The 26009-nt window shown below is 40.6% G+C and overlaps 1 protein-coding gene across 1 annotated transcript in view; it reads right to left on the bottom strand.

Moving 5' to 3' along the window:
* LOC128701571 (cGMP-dependent 3',5'-cyclic phosphodiesterase) overlaps window positions 1-26009 on the bottom strand; it is a 106821-nt gene that overhangs the window by 39014 nt on the left and 41798 nt on the right. Inside the window, exons 2-4 of the mRNA XM_070091712.1 lie at window positions 23484-23566; window positions 20432-20542; window positions 5577-5784 (exon numbers count right to left, since the gene is read on the bottom strand). Of these exons, the coding sequence (XP_069947813.1) occupies window positions 5577-5784; window positions 20432-20542; window positions 23484-23566 (402 nt within the window). The remainder of the gene's footprint in view (window positions 1-5576; window positions 5785-20431; window positions 20543-23483; window positions 23567-26009) is intronic.

Below are 26009 nucleotides of genomic sequence, written 5' to 3'. Positions count from 1 at the left end.
ATTTTAGTCGCCTCTTACAATACGCATGGCTTACGGAGGAAGAATTCTGTTTCACTTCTCCATGGAGATAAGAGGAAATAAACAAGAACAAGAACTAGAAAGAAAATAGAAGAAAACCCAGAGGGGTGTGTATATATATGCTTGTACATGTATGTGTAGTGTGACCTAAGTGTAAGTAGAAGTAGCAAGACGTACCTGAAACCTTGCATGTTTATGAGACAGAAAAATGGACACCAGCAATCCTACCATCATGTAAAACAATTACAGGCTTTCGTTTTACACTTACCATCATGCCAAGTGATTTTCTTCTATTTTCTTACTAGTTCTTGTTCTTGTTTATTTCCTCTTACCGCCATGGGGACGTGGAACAGAATTCTTCTTCCGTAAGCCATGCGTGTTGCAAGAGGCGACTAAAATGCCAGGAGCAAGGGGCTAATAACCCCTTCTCCTGTATATGTTACTAAATGTGAAAGGAGAAGCTTTTGTTTTAACTTTTGGGCCACCCCGCCTCAGTGGGATACGGCCGGTGTGTTGAAAGAATAATAATAATAATAATAATAATAATAATTATATATATATATATATATATATATATATATATATATATATATATATATATATATATATATATATATATATTACAGTGGACCCCCGCATAACGATGGCATCGCATAGCGATTTTTCCGCATAACGATTACTTTTATCGCAAAATTTTTGCCGCGCATACCGATTAAAAACCCGCATACCGATTTTCGTCCGAGACGCGTCCAATGTGCCCTCAGCCAGCCTCACATGTGCCGCTCCGTCCCATTGTTTACCAGCCAGCCTCCGCGGTAACATCCAAGCATACACTCGGAATATTTCGTATTATTACAGTATTTTCGGTGCTGTTTCTGGAAAATAAGTGACCATGGGCCCCAAGAAAGCTTCTAGTGCCAACCCTGTGGTAAAAAGGGTGAGAATTAGTATGGAAATGAAGAAAGAGATCATTGACAAGTATGAAAGTGGAGTACGTATCACCGACCTGGTCAGGTTGTACAAGAAACCAAAATCAACCATCTCTTCTATTGTGGGCAAGAAAACGGCAATCAAGGAAGCTGTTGTTGCCAAAGGTTTAACTGTGTTTTCGAAACAAAGATCGCAATTAAGAAAGATTTTGAAGGGTTTGGGGCTAACCCTGAGAAGCCTATGCCAGTTGTGGAATCCATTGTGCCTACTTCAAAGATTAAGGAAATGTGTGCAGAGTGGGTTGAACTGCAAACCTTTATAGATGAAAATCACCCTGACACAGCTGTTGCAAGCCGTGCTTGTGACTATTTCAATGACAATGTTATGGCCCATTTTAGGAAAGTCTTGAAGGAACGGGAGGTACAGAGCTCTATGGACAGATTTGTTGTGCGACAGAGGTCCAGTGACTCTCAAGCTGGTCCTAGTGGCATTAAAAGAAGAAGGGAAGTAACCCCAGAAAAGGACTTGCTACCTCAAGTCCTAATGGAAGGGGATTCCCCTTCTAAACAGTAAGAAGATAATGCTCTCCCCTCCTCCCATCCCATCAATCATCACCAGATCTTCAATAAAAGTAAGTGTCATGTAATTGTGCATGCCTTTTTCAGTTTGTGTGTATTAAAATTAACATTTCATGTGGTAAAAAAAAATTTTTTTCATACTTTTGGGCGTCTTGCACGGATTAATTTTATTTCCATTATTTCTTATGGGGAAAATTCATTCGCATAACGATTATTTCGCATAACGATGAGCCCTCTTGCACGGATTAAAATCGTTAACCGGGGGTCCACTGTATATATATATATATATTTCTTTCTTTCAACACACCGGGCATATCCCACCAAGGTAGAGTGGCCCAAAAAGAAAAACGAAAGTTTCTCTTTTAAATTTAGTAATTTAAACGGGAGAAGCAGGGCCGGATTACCGCATAGGCAAACTAGGCATTTGCCTAGGGCCCCGCGCATTTGGGGGCCCCGCGGTCCAAGGGGTTCAGGGGCTCATCCAAGACTGCGCACATGGTGCAAGTGCAGAGGGGTCCCTATCTAAAAAGTTCAAGTGTTTGGAGAGTAAAATTGATTTTTAAATATTAATCAAAACAAAAATAAATAATGAAATAAAATAAAAATAAATAAACCTAACCACACCGACTCCCCCCCACCCCTAAGCTGGAAGGGGTCGCTTCGCTTACCCGTAACTCAAAGGGGCCCCGCCAATCTGAATAGCCTAGGGCCCGGAGACTTCTTAATCTGGCCCTGGGGAGAAGGGGTTACTAGCCCCTTGCTCCCGGCATTTTAGTCGCCTCTTACAACACGCATGGCTTACGGAGGAAGAATTCTGTTCCACTTCCCCATGGAGATAAGAGGAAATAAACATGAACAAGAACTAGAAAGAAAATAGAAGAAAACCCAGAGGGGTGTGTATATATATGCTTGTACATGTATGTGTAATGTGACCTAAGTGTAAGTAGAAGTAGCAAGACGTACCTGAAATCTTGCATGTTTATGAGACAGACAAAAGACACCAGCAATCCTACCATCATGTAAAATAATTACAGGCTTCCGTTTTACACTCACTTGGCAGGACGGTAGTACCTCCCTGGGCAGTTGCTGTTTACCAACCTGCTACCTAGGATTTATATATATATATATATATATATATATATATATATATATATATTATATTTATATATGTATATTATATATATATATATATTATATTTATATATATATATATATATATTATATATATATATATATATATATATATTATATATATATATATATATATATATATATATATATATATATATATATATATATATATATATATATATATATATATATATATATATATATATATATATATATATATATATATATATATATATATATATATATATATACATATCCTAGGTAGTAGGTTGGTAGACAGCAACCGCCCAGGGAGGTACTACCGTCCTGCCAAGTGAATGTAAAACTGAAGCCTGTAACTGTTTTACACGATGGTAGGATTGCTGGTGTCTTTTTTTTTCTGTCTCATACACGTGCAATATTTCAGGTACGTCTTGCTACTTCTACTTACACTTAGGTCACACTACACATACATGTACAAGCATATATATACACACCCCTTTGGGTTTTCTTCTATTTTCTTTCTAGTTCTTGTTCTTGTTTATTTCCTTTTACCTCCATGGGGAAGTGGAACAGAATTCTTCCTCCGTAAGCCATGCGTGTTGTAAGAGGCGACTAAAATGCCGGGAGCAAGAGGCTAGTAACCTCTTCTCCTGTATATATTACTAAATGCAAAAGGAGAAACTTTCGTTTTTCCTTTTGGGCCGCCCTGCCTCGGTGGGATACAGCCGGTGTGTTGAAAGAAAGAAAGAATATATATATATAAACACACACACACACACACACACACACACACACACACACACACACACACACACACACACACACACACACACACACACACACACACACACACACACACACACACACACACACACACACACACACACACACACACACACACACACACACACACACACACATACACACACACACACACACACACACACATACACACACACACACACACACACACACTTAAAACATTCCTAAACCTGACCTAAGCCCTGATTAGACTAATCATGTTGAGATCCCAATTCATCAAAAACCCTGCTGATCCAAATCATATTAGCATTCATACTGATGCTCTCACTGTTACCAAGATATCTCCACATATGTAATACCCAAAAATAAATCCTACTTCAGTGTTCACCACTAAATTATTGTTATTTTTTATTTTTTATTAACACACTGGCTGATTACCGCCAAGGCAGGGTGGCCCGAAAAAGAAAAACTTTCACCATCATTCACTCCATCACTGTCTTGCCAGAAGGGTGCTTTAGACTACAGTTTTTAAACTGCAACATTAACACCCCTCCTTCAGAGTGCAGGCACTGTACTTCCCATCTCCAGGACTCAAGTCCGGCCTGCCGGTTTCCCTGAATCCCTTCATAAATGTTACTTTGCTCACACTCCAACAGCACGTCAAGTATTAAAAACCATTTGTCTCCATTCACTCCTATCAAACACGCTCATGCATGCCTGCCGGAAGTCCAAGCCCCTCGCATACAAAACCTCCTTTACCCCCTCCCTCCAACCTTTCCTAGGCCGACCCCTACCCCGCCTTCCTTCCACTACAGACTGATACACTCTTGAAGTCATTCTGTTTTGCTCCATTCTCTCTACATGTCCGAACCACCTCAACAACCCTTCCTCAGCCCTCTGGACAACAGTTTTGGTAATCCCGCACCTCCTCCTAACTTCCAAACTACGAATTCTCTGCATTATATTCACACCACACATTGCCCTCAGACATGACATCTCCACTGCCTCCAGCCTTCTCCTCGCTGCAACATTCATCACCCATGCCTCACACCCATATAAGAGCGTTGGTAAAACTATACTCTCATACATTCCCCTCTTTGCCTCCAAGGACAAAGTTCTTTGTCTCCACAGACTCCTAAGTGCACCGCTCACCCTTTTCCCCTCATCAATTCTATGATTCACCTCTATCTTTCATAGACCCATCTGCTGACACGTCCATTGTTATTATAATTATTGTTATTATAATCAAAGCTAAGTGCTAAACCCACAAGGGTCATATTGGATTCACCACTACAAATGTACCAAACTGTTATGTAAAATTTCAAAGTCATAATTCTTAAACCAAATTGTTACATAAAACATCAAAGGCTGCAAACCGTAGTATTCTAGTTGACTAACCTAATAAATATTTATTCAGTAGTTTTAAGCTAATTTTAAGATGGTCCAAATTGCTCTACATAACAAGGGGCTTCCTGTCAGGTAGTTTATATACGTATCATTTATGTTGATTAAATACTGTATAATACTTATAAAAATAAAATTTGCCCTTTGTATCTAAATTCATTTACTTTTTCAACCAAGGGCATTTACCCAGTAATTTTACACGCAGTAATGTTTATTTTTACTTACAATGTGATAAACATTGTTTAATTGTCCAAGTTCGACTGAAACATCATCAAGAGTTTCATTGTATATATTTTGGTAGAATTACCTACAATGTGTAAAGTAAAAGGACACAAGTGCAACTAATGTGACACTTTATTGTGGCAACGTTTTGCTCTCCAGGAGCTTTGCCAAGCCATTACCAAAGCTCCTGGAGAGTGAAACGTTGCCACAATAAAATGTCAAATTAGTTGCACTTGTGTCCTTTTACTTTACAAGAGTTTCATTCTTGTATAGTATGCACATTATTTGTGAACAATAATAAAAATACAATATCCATACACTTAATAGATGTATTAAGATAGAAGATATCACAATAAAATGCATGATTGCAAACATGAAAAAATACCACAGCAAAATAGTAAGTAAAACCTTAGCATTTTCATGTGTTTACATATTAAGATATGTATGCAGGTCATATTATGGGAACTACTACTTTATGAAGATTATTTCAACATGATAGTTACTTTAAATATTGTATTATACAGTGATACAGTTATCACAATCACACACCTGAAAAGAATTTGTTGTCCCTCGATGGTCAAGGTCGTGGCACATGGAGGAGACGATGAGTGCCAGAGCTTCAAGGTGTGTGAGGATACTTTGCTCTGTCATGTGGAGGTTGTGTACTAACAGGAAGGCGAAGTGTGTGACAGAGAAAGCGTGCATCCAGTTGTGGTATGGAGGGTCACGGTAACCTTTTCTTACCATCAGCGTAAACCTGTATGGTGGCAAAAAAAAAAAAAAAAAAGTACAAATTATTGATCAACAAAATATACTTGAAAACCTCTGGTTTAGAACCAGTCTATTGCCTACGACAATTATACATATTTTTATTATCATCATTCTGGTACTGAACCTATATTTGGTTCAATTACTCTGCTATGGAAAGCTCAAGTAAATAAAAACTGTATCTGAGTATACAACAAATTCCAACCACACAATAGAGTGAAAAACTAATGTGAACGACCTGGGAGTGATAATGTTAGAGAATTGCAGACCTGGAGAATATACACAAAACTTTCACTGCACATATAAGTACGATACAGCACCTATATTACTGGGAACAGTTGAAGTCCCTTGACCTGTACTCCTTAGAACACAGGTGAGAAAGATACATGATGATATACACTCGGAAAATCTAAGAGGGACTAGTCCCAAATCTGCACAAGCATATCACTCCCTATGAAAGCAAAAGACTCGACGGGCAGTACATACCCCCAATAAAAAACAGGGGTGCCACTAGCACAATAAGAGACAACACAATATGTGTCAGGAGTCCAAGATTGTTCAACTGCCTCCCAGCATACATAAGGAGGATTACCAATAGACTCCTGGCTGTCTTCAAGAAGCTAGACAGGCACCTTAAGTTAGTACCTGACCAGCTGGGCTGTGGTTCGTATGTTGGTTTACGTGCAACCAGCAGTAAAACAGCCTGGTTGATCAGGCCCTGATCCATCACAAAGCCTGGTCACAGATTGGGCCATGGGGGCACTGACCCCTGAAACACCCTCCAGGTATACCCCAGAAATGACTGAGGAAAGCTTACAAAACCCTGTGTAGATGACAATGAACTGTGCAATCATCTTTCAGCTAATACTGGTAGTGGGTAACCCTACAATAATGCCAAGAGTTGTACACCTTCACTTTCCATTCTTAGATCTGTAGGTAACCATCCTGGTGTTGTGCATCAGGTAAGATGTAGTTCACTGTACGAGAATCCCCCACCCCTTTTTTTTTACCTTATGTTAATTAAGATAGATTTATTCTTCTGGATCCTTAGAACCCACAATCACTGCCAGGCAATTACCTGTTACCTAAACCTGGTACTGGTATTCTACCTACCCTTCATCTGGTACCTTTGACCACCACAAGACCTTGACGATAAAATCAACTTCACCCATGACTCATGGATTGTCTGTGAATATGACAGAGTGGCTCAAGCCATCTGCCTAGACACACACACACACACATACAAATGCAAAGTCATGAAGATTGGGGAAGGGCAAAGAAGACCGCAGACACAATATAGTTTAGACGGCCAAAGTCTGCAAACCTCACCCAAGGAAAAAGATCTGGGGGTGAGTATAACACCTAGCATATCTCCCGAGGCGCACATCAATCAGATAACTGCTGCAGCATATGGGCGCCTGGCAAACCTACGGATAGCATTCCAATACCTCAGTAAGGAGTCGTTCAAGACTCTGTATACCATTTACGTCAGGCCCATACTGGAGTATGCAGCACCAGTTTGGAATCCACACCTAGTCAAGCACGTCAAGAAATTAGAGAAAGTGCAAAGGTTTGCAACAAGACTAGTCCCAGAGCTACGGGGATTGTCCTACGAAGAAAGGTTGAGGGAAATCGGCCTGACGACACTGGAGGCCAGGAGGGTCAGGGGAGACATGATAACGACATATAAAATACTGTGCGGAATAGACAAGGTGGACAAAGACGGGATATTCCAGAGATGGGACACAGACACAAGAGGTCACAATTGGAAGTTGAAGACTCAGATGAATCAAAGGGTTGTTAGGAAGTATTTCTTCAGTCATAGAGTAGTCAAGCCGTAGAATAGCCTAGAAAGTGAAGTAGTGGAGGCGAGAACCATACATAGGTTTAAGACGAGGTATGATAAAGCTCATGGAGCAGGGAGAGAGAGGACCTAGTAGCAATCAGTGAAGAGGCAGGGCCAGGAGCTATGACTCGACCCCTGCAACCACAAATAGGTGAGTACAAATAGGTGAGTACACACAGGTGGGGCCAGGAGTTGTAAATCAACCCCTGCGTAGCTCGAGCGCTAGCACACTCAGCTCACACACTGAGGTCGGGGTTCGAATCTCCTTAATGTTTCCATAAGACACTTGCTGTCCCTGCCCCTGTTCACCCATCAGCCCATCAGTTTAAAATAGTATGTCATTGATGTCAGTTAGGTGTGTATATCTTGTACATGTACCTGTAGTAAATAAAGATATTATTATTATTACAAACACGGAGGGTCCGGGGTCGATCCCCGACGCGGGTGGAAAAGTTGGTCATGTTTCCATACATGTACCTGCTGCTACTGTTCACCTAGCAGTAAGTAGGTACCTGGGTGTTAGTAGACTGTTGTGGGTCGCATCTTCGAGGGACAAGAGTAACCTAAGTTGAATAAATGATTTAAAAAACCAATGATAAACGAGGCTCTTGTGCAACATTTGGGTATCTTAATTCTGGAAACAGATATTGGTCATTCTAACCATACATAAGAATAGATAAGAGCTGGTATTATGTGATCTGGAGAATATCACTCTCGGATTTGCCATTGACTAAAACACATCTATCGTGGAGAGTTGTGCAGCTGCTGCCTTCACCTGATACAAGTACCAGCTGACACTTTCCCAAGATCACTCGCAAAAAGTCATTATTCCAAGTGTATAATATTAATTAAAAAGTCATGGTGTGTGTGTACTTACCTATTTGTGGTTGCAGGGGTCAAATCACAGTTCCCGACTCTGCCTCTTCACTGGTCTCTACTAGGTCCACACTCTCCCTGATCCATGAGCTTTATCATACCTCTTCTTAAAGCTATGTATGGATTCTGTCTTCACTATATCACTCTCCAGATTGTTTCACTTTCTGACAATTCTGACTGTAGAAGTACTCTCTAACATCCATGTGACTCATCTGAGTTTTCAACTTTCAGTTGTGACCCCTTGTTGCTGTGTCCCATCTCTGGAACATGGTGTCCCTATCCGCCTTGTCCAGTCCTCTCAGTATTTTATATGTCGTTATCATGTGACCCTTATCCCTTCTGTCCTCCAGTGTCGTCAGGTTGATTTGCGTTAACCTCTCCTCGTAGTACATACCCCTTAGCTCTGGGACTTATTCTAATTTCTTGAGGTGCTTGACCAGGTGTGGGTTCCATACTGTGTATAATTATATATATATATATATATATATATATATATATATAATTATACACAGTATATATATATATAATTATACACACACACACACATATATATATATATATATCTAAAATATATTTAATTGGGTTAGGCTAAAATAAATTGTCCTTGTTATAATAAGGTTAGGCAAGTTTTCCAAGATTCTTTTGGAGCAAAATTACAAATTTTTACATTAACATTAATGAAAAAATATATCTTTAAACGTATAAGAGAAAGTTTTTGAAAGGACTTAATTTTAAATGAGTTCTTGCTAATTGACCAGTTTTACATATTCGGCACGACATTATATATATATATATATATATATATATATATATATATATATATATATATATATATATATATATATATATATATATGTCGTGCCGAACAGGCAGAACTTGCGATCTTGGCTTAAATAGCAACGCTCATCTTGCCATATATGACAAGCGTAAATTTGTGTATGCAATAATTTCGCCAAAATCATTCTGAACCTAACGAAAAAAATATATTTCATTGTGTTTGTTTAGTATTAAATTATTGTAAACAAATCTAAAATATATTTAGTTGGGTTAGGCTAAAATAAATGGCTTATATATATATATATATATATATATATATATATATATATATATATATATATATATATATATATATATATATATATATATATATAATTTATTTATTTATACTTATAGTGGCCACTATTAGGCACACCCTCCTATCCGAGTAGTGGGTAAGGACTCCTATGCCCAAGAACAGCCTGAATTCTCAGTGGCATGGATTCAACCAAGCGCTGGAAATATTACGTAGAAATATTGGTCTATGGTGACATGCCAGCACCACGTAGTTGCTGCACACTTGTTACCTGCACATTCATCTTGTGAATCTCTTCTTTCACCACACCCCAAAGGTTATAAAGTAAAAGGACACAAGTGCAACTAATGTGACATTTTATTGTGGCAACGTTTCGCTCTCCAGGAGCTTTGTCAAGCTCCTGGAGAGCGAAACGTTGCCACAATAAAATGTCACATTAGTTGCACTTGTGTCCTTTTACTTTACATATTGTCGGTAATTCTACCAACATTATTACACCCCAAAGGTTTATGACAAATTTTAATACTTCCTTTTGAATGCTGAAGCAGAAATTGCAATTAGTCAGACCAGGCGACGTTTTTCCAATCTTCAGTTGTCCAGTTTTGGTATGCCTGTGCCCACTGTAGCCTTAGTATCCTGTTTATAGCTGACAGGAGCGGAATTCGGTGTGGTCTTCTGCTGCTGTAATCCATTCACTTCAAGATTCAATGTATTGTGCATTTACATATGCTCTTCTGAATACCACTGTTGTAACACATGGTTACTTGAGTTACCGTCACTGTCCTGTCAACTTGAACCAGTCTGGCCATTCTCCTCTGACCTCTCAAGGCGTTTTCAACCATAAAACTGCCGCTCACTGGATATTTTTTTTCATACCATTCTCTGTAAACCCTAGAGAGTGTTGTGCATGAAAAATCCCAGATCAGCAGTTTCTGAGATACTCAAACCACCCTGTCTGGCAACAACAATCATTCCACATCAAAATTTCTTAGGTCACATTTCTTCCCCATCTTGACGTTTGGTCTGAACTACAACTGAACCTCTTAACCATGTCTGCATGCTTTTAGGGACTAAGATTATGCCACGTGACTGGCTGATTAGATATTTGCATTAACGAGCAGGTGTACCTAATATATAATCATTCCACCTGATGCTACTCTTGCAACTTTGTATAACTCCTGATGATGCAAGGAGATGTGTGAAAGATCTCGAGCTGATGATTTCCATCCCCGTTTCTTATCTTGCATATATATATATATATATATATATATATATATATGCAATAAGATCACAGTAAACAGGTGATTTCAGAATATGCAAAACAACCACTCTGAAAGAATAGAGAAATTCCAAGCGCTTTCGTGACTACTCACATTATAGAGTAGTCACGAAAGCGCTTGGAATTTCTCTATTCTTTCAGAGTGGTTGTTTTGCATATATATATATATATATATATATATATATATATATATATATATATATATATATATATATATATATATATATATATATATATATATATATACTTCATGGAGTTATATATGAGGGTGCGTTGTCTTACAGTTGAGAATCATGCAAGATGCAGTGTATTCAAGCATTCTGACCTGCAAGACTTGTCGTGAGGTTGAGAGCAAGGTGTCGTAGGCAGGTACAAGCTCACCTCTGAGGCCAGCTGAAACTTTCGTGTCGATCAATATAGCAAGCCTCGTCTCCTCTCCTCTCACACGAATGTTTCCACGAAGACAAGCAGACGTGCAACACCAGTCATGACGCACATACACAACACAAATGTAGAACAAAGTACTGAAGGGAAAGACTGTGTAATGACCACAATAAAAGCCCGTTGTGGTATGTACTTATCTTCGTTATTATTACCAGTAGGCCGTGTGTGTGTGTACTCACCTAGTTGAGGTTGCAAGGGTCGAGCCCAAGCTCCTGGCCCCGCCTCTTCACTGATCGCTACTAGGTCACTCTCCCTGAACCGTGAGCTTCATCATACCTCTGCTTAAAGCTATGTATGGATCCTGCCTCCACTACATCGCTTCCCAAACTATTCCACTTACTGACTACTCTGTGGCTGAAGAAATACTTCCTAACATCCCTGTGATTCATCTGTCTTCAACTTCCAACTGTGTCCCCTTGTTACTGTGTCCAATCTCTGGAACATCCTGTCTTTGTCCACCTTGTCAATTCCTCTCAGTATTTTGTATGTCGTTATCATGTCCCCCCTATCTCTCCTGTTAGCTCCTGGCCCCGCCTCTTCACCGGTTGCTACTAGGCCCTCTCTCTCCCCGCTCCATGAGCTTTATCAAACCTCGTCTTAAAACTGTGTATGGTTCCTGCCTCCACTACGTCATTTTCTAGGCTATTCCACTGTCTTACAACTCTATGACTGAAGAAATACTTCCTACTATCTCTCTGACTCATTTGTGTCTTCAACTTCCAATTGTGGCCTCTTGTTTCTGTGTCCCCTCCCTGGAACATCCTGTCCTTGTCCACCTTGTCTATTCCACGCAGTATTTTATATGTCGTTATCATGTCTCCCCTGACCCTCCTGTCCTCCAGTGTGGTCAGGCCGATTTCCCTTAATCTTTCTTCATAGGACATTCCCCTTAGCTCTGGAACTAACCTTGTGGCAAACCTTTGTACTTTCTCTAGTTTCTTGACGTGCTTTATCAAGTGCGGGTTCCAAACAGGTGATGCATACTCCAGTATGGGCCTGACATACACGGTGGACGGTGTGTGTGTGTGTGTGTGTGTGTGTGTGTGTGTGTGTGTGTTATTTTGTTGTATAATGCTCTGTTATATAGGATTATGGTTATTTATTATTATGGTTAGTTTTAGCGAAGAGCTGGGTTAATTAGATAAGATAAGATAAGATTTCGTTCGGATTTTTAACCCCGGAGGGTAAGCCACCCAGGATAACCCAAGAAAGTCAGTGCGTCATCGAGGACTGTCTAACTTATTTCCATTGGGGTCCTTAATCTTGTCCCCCAGGATGCGACCCACACCAGTCGACTAACACCCAGGTACCTATTTGCTGCTAGGTGAACAGGACAATAGGTGTAAGGAAACGTGTCGGAATTTCCACCCGCCGGGAATCGAACCCGGCGGGTGGATTGTGAATAAGTCTCAATAAAGTTTGTCTCAAACTCTTGTGTACAGTTCAATATTAGTGTCACTAGGTAAATTCTCGTGTAGTATTATAAATAAATGTACACCAGTAGTTTACATTAGTCCCTATTTTAGGTATTAAAGAATTCTTGACATGGGGTGACCGGCAGACATGTAACCTTAAAAAATCCTAGTCTAGTAGATACAACACTTCAATATGAGTGTTATTGCTGAACAGTGTTCTTGGTACAGAACAACACTGTACACAGACATCAACAGTAAATAACAAAAAGGCACAATACCGTGACTGGAACGATACACAAATAACCCGCACATAAAAGAGAGAAGCTTACGACGACGTTTCGGTCCGACTTGGACCATTTACAAAGTCACACTAACCAGAAGTGGAGCAGGACGGCGAAACGTCTACGATAGAGATGTCCAGGTGTTGCGCATTTGTTTTAATTTCATCTTGTCGGTATTATATACCATTCTTGTACTACTACTACTACCTCCACCTCTTCCTGCCTATATATAGCCGTCCTGCTCCACTTCTGGTTAGTGAGACTTTGTAAATGGTCCAAGTCGGACCGAAACGTCGTCGTAAGCTTCTCTCTTTTATGTGCGGGTTATTTGTGTACATCAACATTCCTTAATAGTGTGTACGATCCTTCCAGGAAGGTGCCCTATTACTGGCGTGTGGCTCTTGATCTAAGGAAATGGAGAAACCTTCGCCAAAGAATTGATCAGATCTCATTACCTCACATTCCCCACGACCCCTACGCGTTTAGCATTTCCCCTCAGCACACAAAACGTTGACTCCGTTCGCTGAGTGCTCCGAGAAAGATCTCTTCCCATATTCTACCAACCTATCCCCCTCTACCTCAGGGCACCGCTGTATGACCCTTGTGGGTTTAGCGCTTACTTATGATTATAATAATAATTACCTCAGTATCGGCACGTAGGAGTGTTAGCACAGATTTCGCCACAAGCTTGCAATAACAGCACTGAGAGTTTCAAGCTCATCCAAAGACCCATTCACGAGGTATCACAACTACCCAATTTCTCCTATAACAACAGCAAACTGGCAACTAAAATGCCACGATTCAATCCAAACTTTTCACGAAGATAAACCAGAATGGAAAATTTAAAGCCTATCAACAGAGGAAAGTTGAATGCCGATCTGAAGAAGCTTTCTCAAGTTATTGTACAGAAATCAAAACTGAAAAGGCTTTATATATTAAACTGAGAGCGCCTGCACATGTCAATAGATACATGAACCTTACCCTTAGTTACAGCACACCACCGTTAAAAATTTGAAGCCTATCAGATGAGGCGTTCTCAAGATTTAAACGAAATCCATGGATAAAAAAAAAAAGAGAGAAGCAGGCAATAACTTAGTTACTCCATCAGGAATACTATCTGCTACTACTATTATTCCTACTATTGCTAATACAACTACTATTAATACTGCTATCACTACTACTATTATTACTACTAATAATAAAACTACTGTTACTACTACTATTACTAATACATCTACTGTTACGACTATTATTACAACTATTATTACAACTACTATTACTACTACAACAACAACAACAACTATTACTAATAATAACCACAATAATAAAGGTTGTATTATTACGATGAAGGTGCGAGTGAGACCATTAGAGGACTGGTTCAGTTCTTACACCTGACTGCCTATATATAATGGCCTTTTGATCAGAGTCACCTGATTCCCTCTCATCCAGAGGAAGATCAGTGAGCACAGCTACAAGGATGATCACAGGTGATCAACGGGATCACAGCAGCAGCATCGTGGACGAGACTGAGAGATAATCATATCTACAGCATCGTGGACAAGACTGAGAGATGATCACAACCACAGCATCGCGGACAAGACAGAGATAATCATATCTACAGCATCGTGGACAAGACTGAGAGATGATCACAACCACAGCATCATACACTGGACCTGTCAATACACCAGTCAGTCTACCATACATATCCTAGCCATTATAAGTTTTCATAAAGTCAAACAGCATACTTAAAGCAAATTATCATAAGTGTTTGGTAATCTGCCCAGACATAACTGTAATACTCGCTACACTAGTTTTGAGTCGACTAACTTAATCTTGCATTAGACACCATCAGCGTGTGGGTAATTAGTGGTGGTGGTGGTGGCGGTGGTGGCGGTGCTGGTGGTGATGGTGGTGGTGGTGGGTGGTGGTGGTGGGGGGTGGTGGTGGGTGGTGGTGGTGGGTGGTGGTGGTGGGTGGTGGTGGTGGGTGGTGGTGGTGGGGGGTGGTGGTGAGTGGTGGCGGTGGGTGGTGGGGGTGGTGGGGGTGGTGGGGGTGGCGGCGGTGGCGGCGGTGGTGGTGGCGGCGGTGGTGGCGGCGGTGGCGGCGGTGGCGGCGGCGGTGGTGGTGGTGGTGGCGGTGGTGGTGGTGGTGGGTGGTGGTGGTGGGTGGTGGTGGTGGGTGGTGGTGGTGGTGCTGGTGGTGGGTGCTGGTGGTGGCTGGTGGTGGGTGCTGGTGGTGGGTGCTGGTGGTGAGTGCTGGTGGTGGGTGGTGGTGGTGGGTGGTGGTGGTGGGTGGTGGTGGTGGGTGGTGGTGGTGAGTGGTGGGGGTGGGTGGTGGTGGTGGTGGTGGTGGTGGTGGTGGCGGCGGTGGCGGCGGCGGTGGTGACGGCGGTGGCGGCGGTGGCGGCGGCGGTGGCGGCAGACAGGACATAATTAACTCGTTTGGATGCGGCCACACATAATTTACATGAGAGAATAATGTAGTGTGTGTTTGTGATGGATCCTGTGTAACACACCCCATCCACTGGTGTGTGTGTGTGTGTGTGTACACTCACCTAATTGTACTGACCTAATTGTGGTTGCGAAGGTCGAGTCATAGCTCCTGGCCCAGCTTCTTCACTGGTTGCTACTAGATCACTCTCTCCCTTCTCCTCGAGTTTTATCATACCTCTTCTTTAATCTATGTATGGTACCTGCCTCCACTACTTCACTTTCCGGACTCTTCCACTTACTGATGACTCTGTGACTGAAGAAATACTTCCTAATATCCCTGTGACGCATCTGAATTTTCAACTTACAATTTTGTGTCCCCTTGTTGCTGTGTCCCATCTCTGGAACATTCTGTCTCTGTCCACCTTGTCGGTTCCTCTCAGTATTTTATATGTCATTACCATGTCCCCCCCCTGTCGTGTGTGTTTTATGGAGGTTTAAACAAGTCAGTTCAACACAGCAACATTCACGGTATAAAGAGCAGTCTTTTATACTCCAGGCTTTCTTAACCTGGGGTACCCATACCCATCATGGTATGGGAACCAAATAATAGGGGTATGGGAACCAAATAATAGGGGTATGGGAACCAAATAATAGGGGTATGGGAACCAAATAATAGGGGTATGGGAACCAAATAATAGGGGTATGGGAACCAAATAATAGGGGTATGGGAACCAAATAATAGGGGTATGGGAACCAAATAATATGGGCATGGGAACCAAATAATAGGGGCATGGGAACCAAATAATAGGGGTATGGGAACCAAATAATAGGGGTATGGGAACCAAATAATAGGGGCATGGGAACCAAATAATAGGGGTATGGGAACCAAATAATAGGGGTATGGGAACCAAATAATAGGGGTATGGGAACCAAATAATAGGGGTATGGAAACCAAATAATAGGGGCATGGGATCCAAATAATAGGGGTATGGGAACCAAAAATAGGGGCATGGGAACCAAATAATAGGAGCATGGGAACCAAATAATAGGGGCATAGAAACCAAATAATAGGGGTATGGGAACCAAATAATAGGGGTATGGGAACCAAATAATAGGGGTATGGGAACCAAATAATAGGGGTATGGGAACCAAATAATAGGGGTATGGGAACCAAATAATAGGGGCATAGGAACCAAATAATAGGGGTATGGGAATCAAATAATAGGGGCATGGGAACCAAATAATAGGGGTATGGGAACCAAATAATAGGGGCATGGGAACCAAATAATAGGGGTATGGGAATCAAATAATAGGGGCATGGGAACCAAATAATAGGGGTATGGGAACCAAATAATAGGGGCATGGGAGCCAAATAATAGGGGTATGGGAACCAAATAATAGGGGCATGGGAGCCAAATAATAGGGGTATGGGAACCAAATAATAGGGGTATGGGAACCAAATAATAGGGGCATGGGAACCAAATAATAGGGGTATGGGAACCAAATAATAGGGGTATGGGAACCAAATAATAGGGGCATGAGAACCAAATAATAGGGGTATGGGAATCAAATAATAGGGGCATGGGAACCAAATAATAGGGGTAACTGAACCAAATAATAGGGGTATGGGAACCCAATAATAGGGGCATGGGAACCAAATAATAGGGGCATGGGAACCAAATAGGGGTATGGGAACCAAATAGGGGAATGGGAACCAAATAATAGGGGTATGGGAATCAAATAATAGGGGCATGGGAACCAAATAATAGGGGCATGGGAACCAAATAATAGGGGTATGGGAACCAAATAATAAGGGTATGTGAGCCAAATAATAGGGGTATGGGAATCAAATAATAGGGGTATGGGAACCAAATAATAGGGGTATGGGAGCCAAATAATAGGGGTATGGGAATCAAATAATAGGGGTATGGGAACCAAATAATAGGGGCATGGGAACCAAATAATAGGGGTATGGGAACCAAATAATAGGGGTATGGGAACCAAATAATAGGGGTATGGGAGCCAAATAGGGGTACGGGAATCAAATAGGGGTATGGGAACCAAATAATAGGGGTATGGGAATCAAATAATAGGGGTATGGGAATCAAATAATAGGGGTATGGGAACCAAATAATAGGGTATGGGAACCAAATAATAGGGGTATGGGAACCAAATAATAGGGGTATGAGAATCAAATAATAGGGGTATGGGAACCAAATAATAGGGGTATGGGAACCAAATAATAGGGGTATGGGAACCAAATAATAGAGGTATAGGAGCCAAATAATAGGGGTATGGGAATCAAATAATAGGGGTATGGGAACCAAATAATAGAGGTATGGGAACCAAATAGGGGTATGGGAACCAAATAATAGGGGTATGGGAGCCAAATAATAGGAGTATGGGAATCAAATAATAGGGGTATGGGAACCAAATAATAGGGGCATGGGAACCAAATAATAGGGGTATGGGAACCAAATAAGAAGGGTATGGGAATCAAATAATAGGGGTATGGGAACCAAATAATAGGGGCATGGGAACCAAATAATAGGGGTATGGGAACCAAATAATAGGGGTATGGGAACCAAATAATAGGGGTATGGGAACCAAATAATAGGGGTATGGGAATCAAATAATAGGGGTATGGGAACCAAATAATAGGGGTATGGGAACCAAATAATAGGGGTATGGGAATCAAATAATAGGGGTATGGAAACCAAATAATAGGGGTATGGAAACCAAATAATAGGGGTATGGGAACCAAATAATAGGGACATGGGAACCAAATAATAGGGGCATGGGAACCAAATAATAGGGGTATGGGAACCAAATAATAGGGGTATGGGAACCAAATAGGGGTATGGGAACCAAATAATGGGGGGATGGGAAACAAATAATGGAGGCATGGGAACCAAATAATAGGGGTACGGGAAGTAAATAATAGGGGTATGGGAACCAAATAATAGGGGTATGGGAATCAACAGGGGTATGGGAACCAAATAATAGGGGTATGGGAACCAAACAATAGGGGTATGGGAACCAAACAATAGGGGTATGGGAACCAAATAATAGGAGTATGGGAACCAAATAATAGGGGTATGGGAACCAAATAATAGGAGTATGGGAACCAAATATAGGGGTATGGGGGAGTATGGGAACCAAATAATAGGAGTATGGGAACCAAATAATAGGAGTATGGGAACCAAATAATAGGGGTATGGGAACCAAATAATAGGGGTATGGGAACCAAATAATAGGAGTATGGGAACCAAATAATAGGAGTATGGGAACCAAATAATAGGAGTATGGGAACCAAATAATAGGAGTATGGGAACCAAATAATAGGAGTATGGGAACCAAATAATCGAGGTACGGGACTGGAACCATGAACAATTTTCCGTGTTCCTATAAACATGATAAAATCATTATGATGTAACTTAAGGTGTTGTGTTGATAGCTTTCTATACGTCAAGTAAAACCAAACTACTGACATCTTTTGAAGTTATACTGATACCTAACAGTACTGGCGATGGTGATGGTTTGGACAGTATGGTGAAGATGTAAGAACATATTAGGTATTCCATTGTGGGTCTGTAATACTAAATAGGTTAAAGCCTCTGTATTTACATATTAGTTCCTCTGAGTCCCAACAGTAGACAAAGTCTAATAATAATAATAATAATAATAATCTACATTTGTACATGTACAAGGTATACAGGCGATAGCTGACATCAATGACGTACTACTATATAGAAAGCCACTTGTTATGCAGAGCATTTCGGGCAAATTAGGTTAATTTTGTCCCCAGGATGCGACCCACACCAGTCCACTAACACCCAGGTACCCATTTTATTGCTAGGTGAACATGGCCAGCAGGTGTCTTAAGGAAACACATCCTGATGTTTCCACCCGTACCGGAGATTGAACCACGAAGTTCAGTGAGTGAGCTCGGTTCGCTACCAATCGAGCTACGGGTTCGTGGGCAACACTTAGTCTCCTATCATATTGTGAGTTGATGCAACGTTTCGCCTGTGTAACAGACTTCTTCAGTGGAAGACAGAGGAAGTACATGGGTGACACAGCAACACCAGGGCAGTCTTACAAGGACACCAGCGGAAATAAGTCACTTTATCTGACTTTTTTTTTGCTCGTTATCTTAGGTAAATTACAAATATGTCACTATGCTAAACAACCACAGGGAGAGTTGAATGATAGTTCTAGGCCTTCGTGTTGCAATCAACACATCAAGAGCTTTCAGAGTTGCAGAAAAAAGGACGAAGGCTTTCCTTGTGATCGTATCTGCTTGGACCTCGTCTCTTCTGCAACACTTCAAGCTCTTGATGTATTGATTGCAACACGAAAGGCCTAGAGCTATCATTCAACCCTCCCTGTGGTTGTTTTGCATGTTATATCGCTTGTTCGAGATTATTACATATGTTACTACGTATGATAATTCGTGTAACTGAATTTCTGTGCAGGTGATGACCTGCTGTCACTAATGGACGACGCTCATAACTGACTTAATCTATAAGCTGATACACCTCACTTACAGTTCCACGATATTAAGTCTCTTTGTCCTCGTACCTCTGCTTTAAGCTAAGAGACTGACCATCATCTATCAAGGCTGACAGACTAATCACCTTAAAGTTCTCTTTCCACTACTACTCCAGTATTGCCATCATGTCTGTATACGAAGAATTAGACACATTTACAACATCAGAGTATCTTTATTTGTAGACGTTTCGCCATCCAGTGACTTTATCAGTACACGGACATAATGTGAAGACTGTAGAAGTATATACAAAAGATGAGATAATCAGTCCCTCAGTCTTGGAGTTGGTGAAGAGATAGTGACAGTGACACAGTTAAGACAGAGACAGTGACACAGTTGAGACAGAGACAGTGACACAGCTGAGACAGAGACAGTGACACAGTTGAGACAGACAGTGACATAGCTGAGACAGACACACAGTTGAGAGAGAGAGACTGACCTGGCTAAAGACTCTCTGCTAAGTCTGAACTTGTTGATGACACCAAGACTCTCCATCATGGAGATGACAGCCATGGGTGTGTGAGACTCAGGCAGCTGCCGGGGGAAGTATCTGAAATACATAACACAAGTCTTACAGACTTACACTACGTGGTTGACACTGACACACACACAAGAGAATTACTAAAACTGGGCTGGATATTTCCATAGAGTTATTGTGTAAAGGACATATTATATATATATATATATATATATATATATATATATATATATATATATATATATATATATATATATATATATATATATATATATATATATATATAAATATATTAAAGGAGATATTTTATTATAAATAATAGGGAGGTACCACTTCTAGGACTGTCCTGGGGACCCTCATTCTCATCAGAGAAAAGAATAAACTTGCTTCAGGGAAAACTCAAGGTTCTCCCTCAAGCTGTTTGAAAATTTTCTCCTACCATCCACTGTATATTCCATATATGCTTTATTTAAAAACAAAACACAGTAACAAAATACACTGACAAAAATACAATAGGAAGTAAAACATATATATATATATATATATATATATATGTATATATATATATATATATATATATATATATATATATATATATATATATATATATGTATATATATATATATATATATATATATATATATATATATATATATATATATATATATATATATATATATATATATATATATATATGCAAAACAACCACTCTGAAAGAATAGAGAAATTCCAAGCGCTTTCGTGACTACTCACATTATCAAGGAACTATGAAAGCAAAGCATCCAAGGAAGCTATATAAGGGGTCTGGCCAGCACCTCACTATCAGATCCCACAACGGTTAAACACCTGACGCGCGCCGACCCAACTTGGATAGGTCCTTTGCACAACTCACCCCACAAACTATTCTACCCAAGAAAATTTAAAAATTATTTGTCCAGTTTTTTTTACTGTATCAAGATTTTTGAATATTAAAGTTGTATTCAAAAATCTTGATACAGTAAAAAAACTTTTGATTAAGAATTCCCCCCAAAATGCTGATGGATGTGTCTATAAGATTCCTTGTAAAATTTGCGATAAAGTTTATTACGGTCAAACTGGTAAAAATCTCGAACTAAGATTAAAACAACATAAATATAGCATTAGAACTGGACAAGATTCCAATGCTCTATTTATTCATGTAAGAGATTTTAACCATCCAATTGATTTTCAAAAAGTTGAGAAAGTAGTATCAAGCAAGTCCATGGTCGACAGGAATATAATTGAATCTTGTTTCATAAAAAGCAGTTTTGACAATAATATGAATATTTCCTTTGGTTTATATAAATTAGATCCATTTATAATTACTAGAATTTGGGAAGAATTTAATAATACACTGGACAAATAATTTTTAAATTTTCTTGGGTAGAATAGTTTGTGGGTGAGTTGTGCAAAGGACCTATCCAAGTTGGCTCGCCGCGCGTCAGGTGTTTAACCGTTGTGGGATCTGATAGTGAGGTGTTGGCCAGACCCCTTATATAGCTTCCTTGGATGCTTTACTTTCATAGTTCCTTGATAATGTGAGTAGTCACGAAAGCGCTTGGAATTTCTCTATTCTTTCAGAGTGGTTGTTTTGCATATTCTGAAATCACCTGTTTACTGTGATCTTATTGCATATATATAATATATATATATATATATATATATATATATATATATATATATATATATATATATATATATATATATATAATGTCGTGCCGAATATGTAAAACTGGTCAATTAGCAAGAACTCATTTAGAATTAAGTCCTTTCTAAAATGTTCTCTTATACGTTTAAAGATATATTTTTTCATTAATGTTGATGTAAAAAATTATAATTTTGCACCAAAAGGAACTTAGAAAACTTACCTAACCTTATTATAACAAGAACAATTTATTTTAGCCTAACCCAATTAAATATATTTTAGATTTGTTTACAGTAATTTAATACTAAACAAATACAGTGAAATATATTTTTTTTCGTTAGGTTCAGAATGATTTTGGCGAAATTATTGCATACACAAATTTTCACTTGTCCTATATGGCAAGATGAACGTTGCTATTTAAGCCAAGATCGCAAGTTCTGCCTATTCGGCACGACATATATATATATATATATATATATATATATATATATATATATATATATAGAGAGAGAGAGAGAGAGAGAGAGAGAGGAGATTGTGTGTGTGATTCTGAGCAGAGGTTCAGTGAAGGTTCACAGAACTTTGAGAAGGTTTACTTAGGCGTTCATAAGGAAATTTAGTTAGTTTGTGGTAAAGGAAGCCAAGTGTGTGTGTGTGTGTGTGTGTGTGTGTGTGTGTGTGTGTGTGTGTGTGTGTGTGTGTGTGTGTGTGTGTGTGTGTGTGTGTGTGTGTGTGTGTGTCTGGGACCACCATGATTACAACCACCACCACCACAACAACTACCACCACCACAACCACCACCCCTCAAATCAGCAGCCACGGCTACACAACCAGCCAAGGAAGCCACCCCAGGCTCTAATCATTACACCACAACACATGAGGAAGTACACGGGGCCAGACACGGAGAACACGGCCATAATTATCATTTCAATCCACAATGACATGGTGACACGACCTCCGTGTTATTCTGAGGACCCCTGCGCCTTTATTAACTTTCAGAGACGTAGACTGGTGGTGTAGCTAGGTAGGCTGACACGAAGGCAGGTAGGTAGACAGGAAGGAAGGTAGGTAGGTAGACAGGATAAGCAAATAGACAGGAAGGCAGGTAGGAAGGCAAGTAGATAGACAGGAAAGAAGGAGGGTAGACAGGAAGGCAGACAGACAGGAAAGAAAACATAAGAACAGACGCGCTGGTAGACAGGTAGACTCGTCAGAAGACAAGTCGCCTGACTGACAGGAAGGCAGGCTGCAGGTAGAGACGCAAGGCAGGCAGGCACCCTGCACGTAGCCTGGAAGGCAGGTTGAAGGAAAGGCAGGTACAGACAGTTGGGACAGATGTTGAGCACTTACCTGAAGGAGCAGAAGTCTTTGTGGAAGGCAGCTGGTGGCAGCACCTCCACCTGCACCAGCCGGTCCACCTCCTCCTGCGTCACCTGCAACACATAGCAACACATGAGCCAGAATCTAGGGATAAAAATGATGAATGAGACACTGGATGAGAGAGAGAGAGAGAGAGAGAGAGAGAGAGAGAGAGAGAGAGAGAGAGAGAGAGAGAGAGAGAGAGAGAGAGAGAGAGAGAGAGATACAACAATTGAGGGGAAAGAAGAGAGGAGGAGGAAATCGAACAACAGTGACTTGCTAAACAAGGATGACCATTGATAGCCGTAATAAAAGGCAAGACAAGAGCCAATAAAAGGAGATGAAGATATATGGACTGAGATACCGGGGAAGAAGAAGAAGAAGAAGAGAGTGAAAATAAGAGCGGGAGAATAAGATAGGGAAAACAAGAGCGGGAGAATGAGAAAATAAGAGTGGGAGAAGAGAGAGAGAGAGAGAGAGAGAGAGAGAGAGAGAGAGAGAGAGAGAGAGAGAGAGAGAGAGAGAGAGAGAGAGAGAGAGAGAGAGAGAGAGGATAAAAGAGTAATGACCCCCGGGTAAGCCATCACCATAGAGCAGCACAACTACTGTAATCCCACACCACACAGAGTTAAAATAAGATTTTGTTGGGATTTTTAACCCCGGAGGGTTAGCCAGGCAGAATAACACAAGAAAGTCAGTGCGTCATCGAGGAATGTCTGTCTTATTTCCATTGTTGCTCTTCCATCTTGTCTCCCAGGATGCCACCCACACCAGTCACTAACACCCAGGTACCAACTTGCTTGCTAGGTGACCGTGGACAACAGGTGTAAGGAAACACGTCCACAGTTTCCACCCTTGCCGGGGATCGAACAACTGACACTCAGCGTGTGAAGTGAGAGTGTTGTCTACCAGGCCACGGGCCACATCTACTCAACTAGTCGCCCTCTCCCAAGCACAGTGTTCTCTGACACCGCCGAACACCCAATCAAAAAAAAAATGTCCTCGGTAAATGCTGTATTTCCAGCCCATTCTACCAGATCCACTGCGCCTGCGGTAGATAATTATGTAATGATCTGGTGCGTTAAAGATAACACACATTACAGGATAAATGTTTGGTATATAAATGTTGATAACACTAATAATAAGACTTGCAAAATGACGAGACTAACAGAGGAAAATTTAGGTACAGTAAACTTAATGACAACAGTCCCAGCAGGTATTATAGCTAATGCAATATTTCCTGAAGGATATCTCATCATTAGTAGGATGAGAGAGAGAAAGAGAGAAGCGTGGGAAGAAGAGTGGAACTACTGATTAAAGATAGTGTACGAATTTTCAAGAATTAATACAAGAGATAATATGGAAAACAGAAATAAGAGAATTTCTGTAGAGGCAGTAGTAATAGCAGTAGTAGTAGTATTTGATAGGAGTGAATGGAGACAAATGGTTTTTAATACTTGACGTGTTGTTGGAGTGTGAGCAAAGTAACATTTATGAAAGGGTTCAGGGAAACCGTCAGGCCGGACTGGAGTCCTGGAGATGGGAAGTACAATGTCTGCACTCTGCAGGAGTGGGTGTTAATGTTGCAGTTTAAAAACTGTAGTGTAAAGTACTCCTGCCTTGGTGGGTATCGGCCGATGTGTTAATACTAAAAATAATAGTAATGTTCCGGGGGCGTTGCCCCCCAACACTCTCCAGGCAGGTAGACTCCAGGTAAATCTCTGGACCTTTTCAGTTTTCTAACATACTTGACCAGGTGAGATAGGTTCCTAGTCCTTAGGAAACTTATCTACCACATTCTTTCCAACCATTATGACTGCTGTCTGCACCATTATGGCTGCTGTCTGCACCATTATGGCTGCTGTCTGCACCATTATGGCTGCTGTCTGCACCATTATGGCTGCTGTCTGTACCATTATACCTGCTGTCTATACCATTATGGCTGCTGTCTATACCATTATACCTGCTGTCTATACCATTATGGCTGCTGTCTGCACCATTATGGCTGCTGTCTATACCATTATACCTGCTGTCTGTACCATTATGGCTGCTGTCTATACCATTATGGCTGCTGTCTATACCATTATACCTGCTGTCTATACCATTATGGCTGCTGTCTGCACCATTATGGCTGCTGTCTATACCATTATACCTGCTGTCTGCACCATTATGGCTGCTGTCTGCACCATTATGGCTGCTGTCTATACCATTATACCTGCTGTCTATACCATTATGGCTGCTGTCTGTACCATTATACCTGCTATCTGTACCATTATGGCTGCTGTCTATACCATTATGGCTGCTGTCTGTACCATTATGGCTGCTGTCTATACCATTATGGCTGCTTTCTATACCATTATGGCTGCTGTCTATACCATTATGGCTGCTGTCTATACCATTATGGCTGCTTTCTATACCATTATGGCTGCTGTCTATACCATTATGGCTGCTTTCTATACCATTATGGCTGCTGTCTATACCATTATGGCTGCTTTCTATACCATTATGGCTGCTTTC

This window comes from Cherax quadricarinatus, chromosome 37 (assembly GCF_038502225.1).
Source record: "Cherax quadricarinatus isolate ZL_2023a chromosome 37, ASM3850222v1, whole genome shotgun sequence".
Lineage (NCBI taxonomy): Eukaryota > Metazoa > Arthropoda > Malacostraca > Decapoda > Parastacidae > Cherax > Cherax quadricarinatus.
Note: the sequence above shows the minus strand (reverse complement) of the source record. Positions and strands in the feature narration are given on the sequence as shown.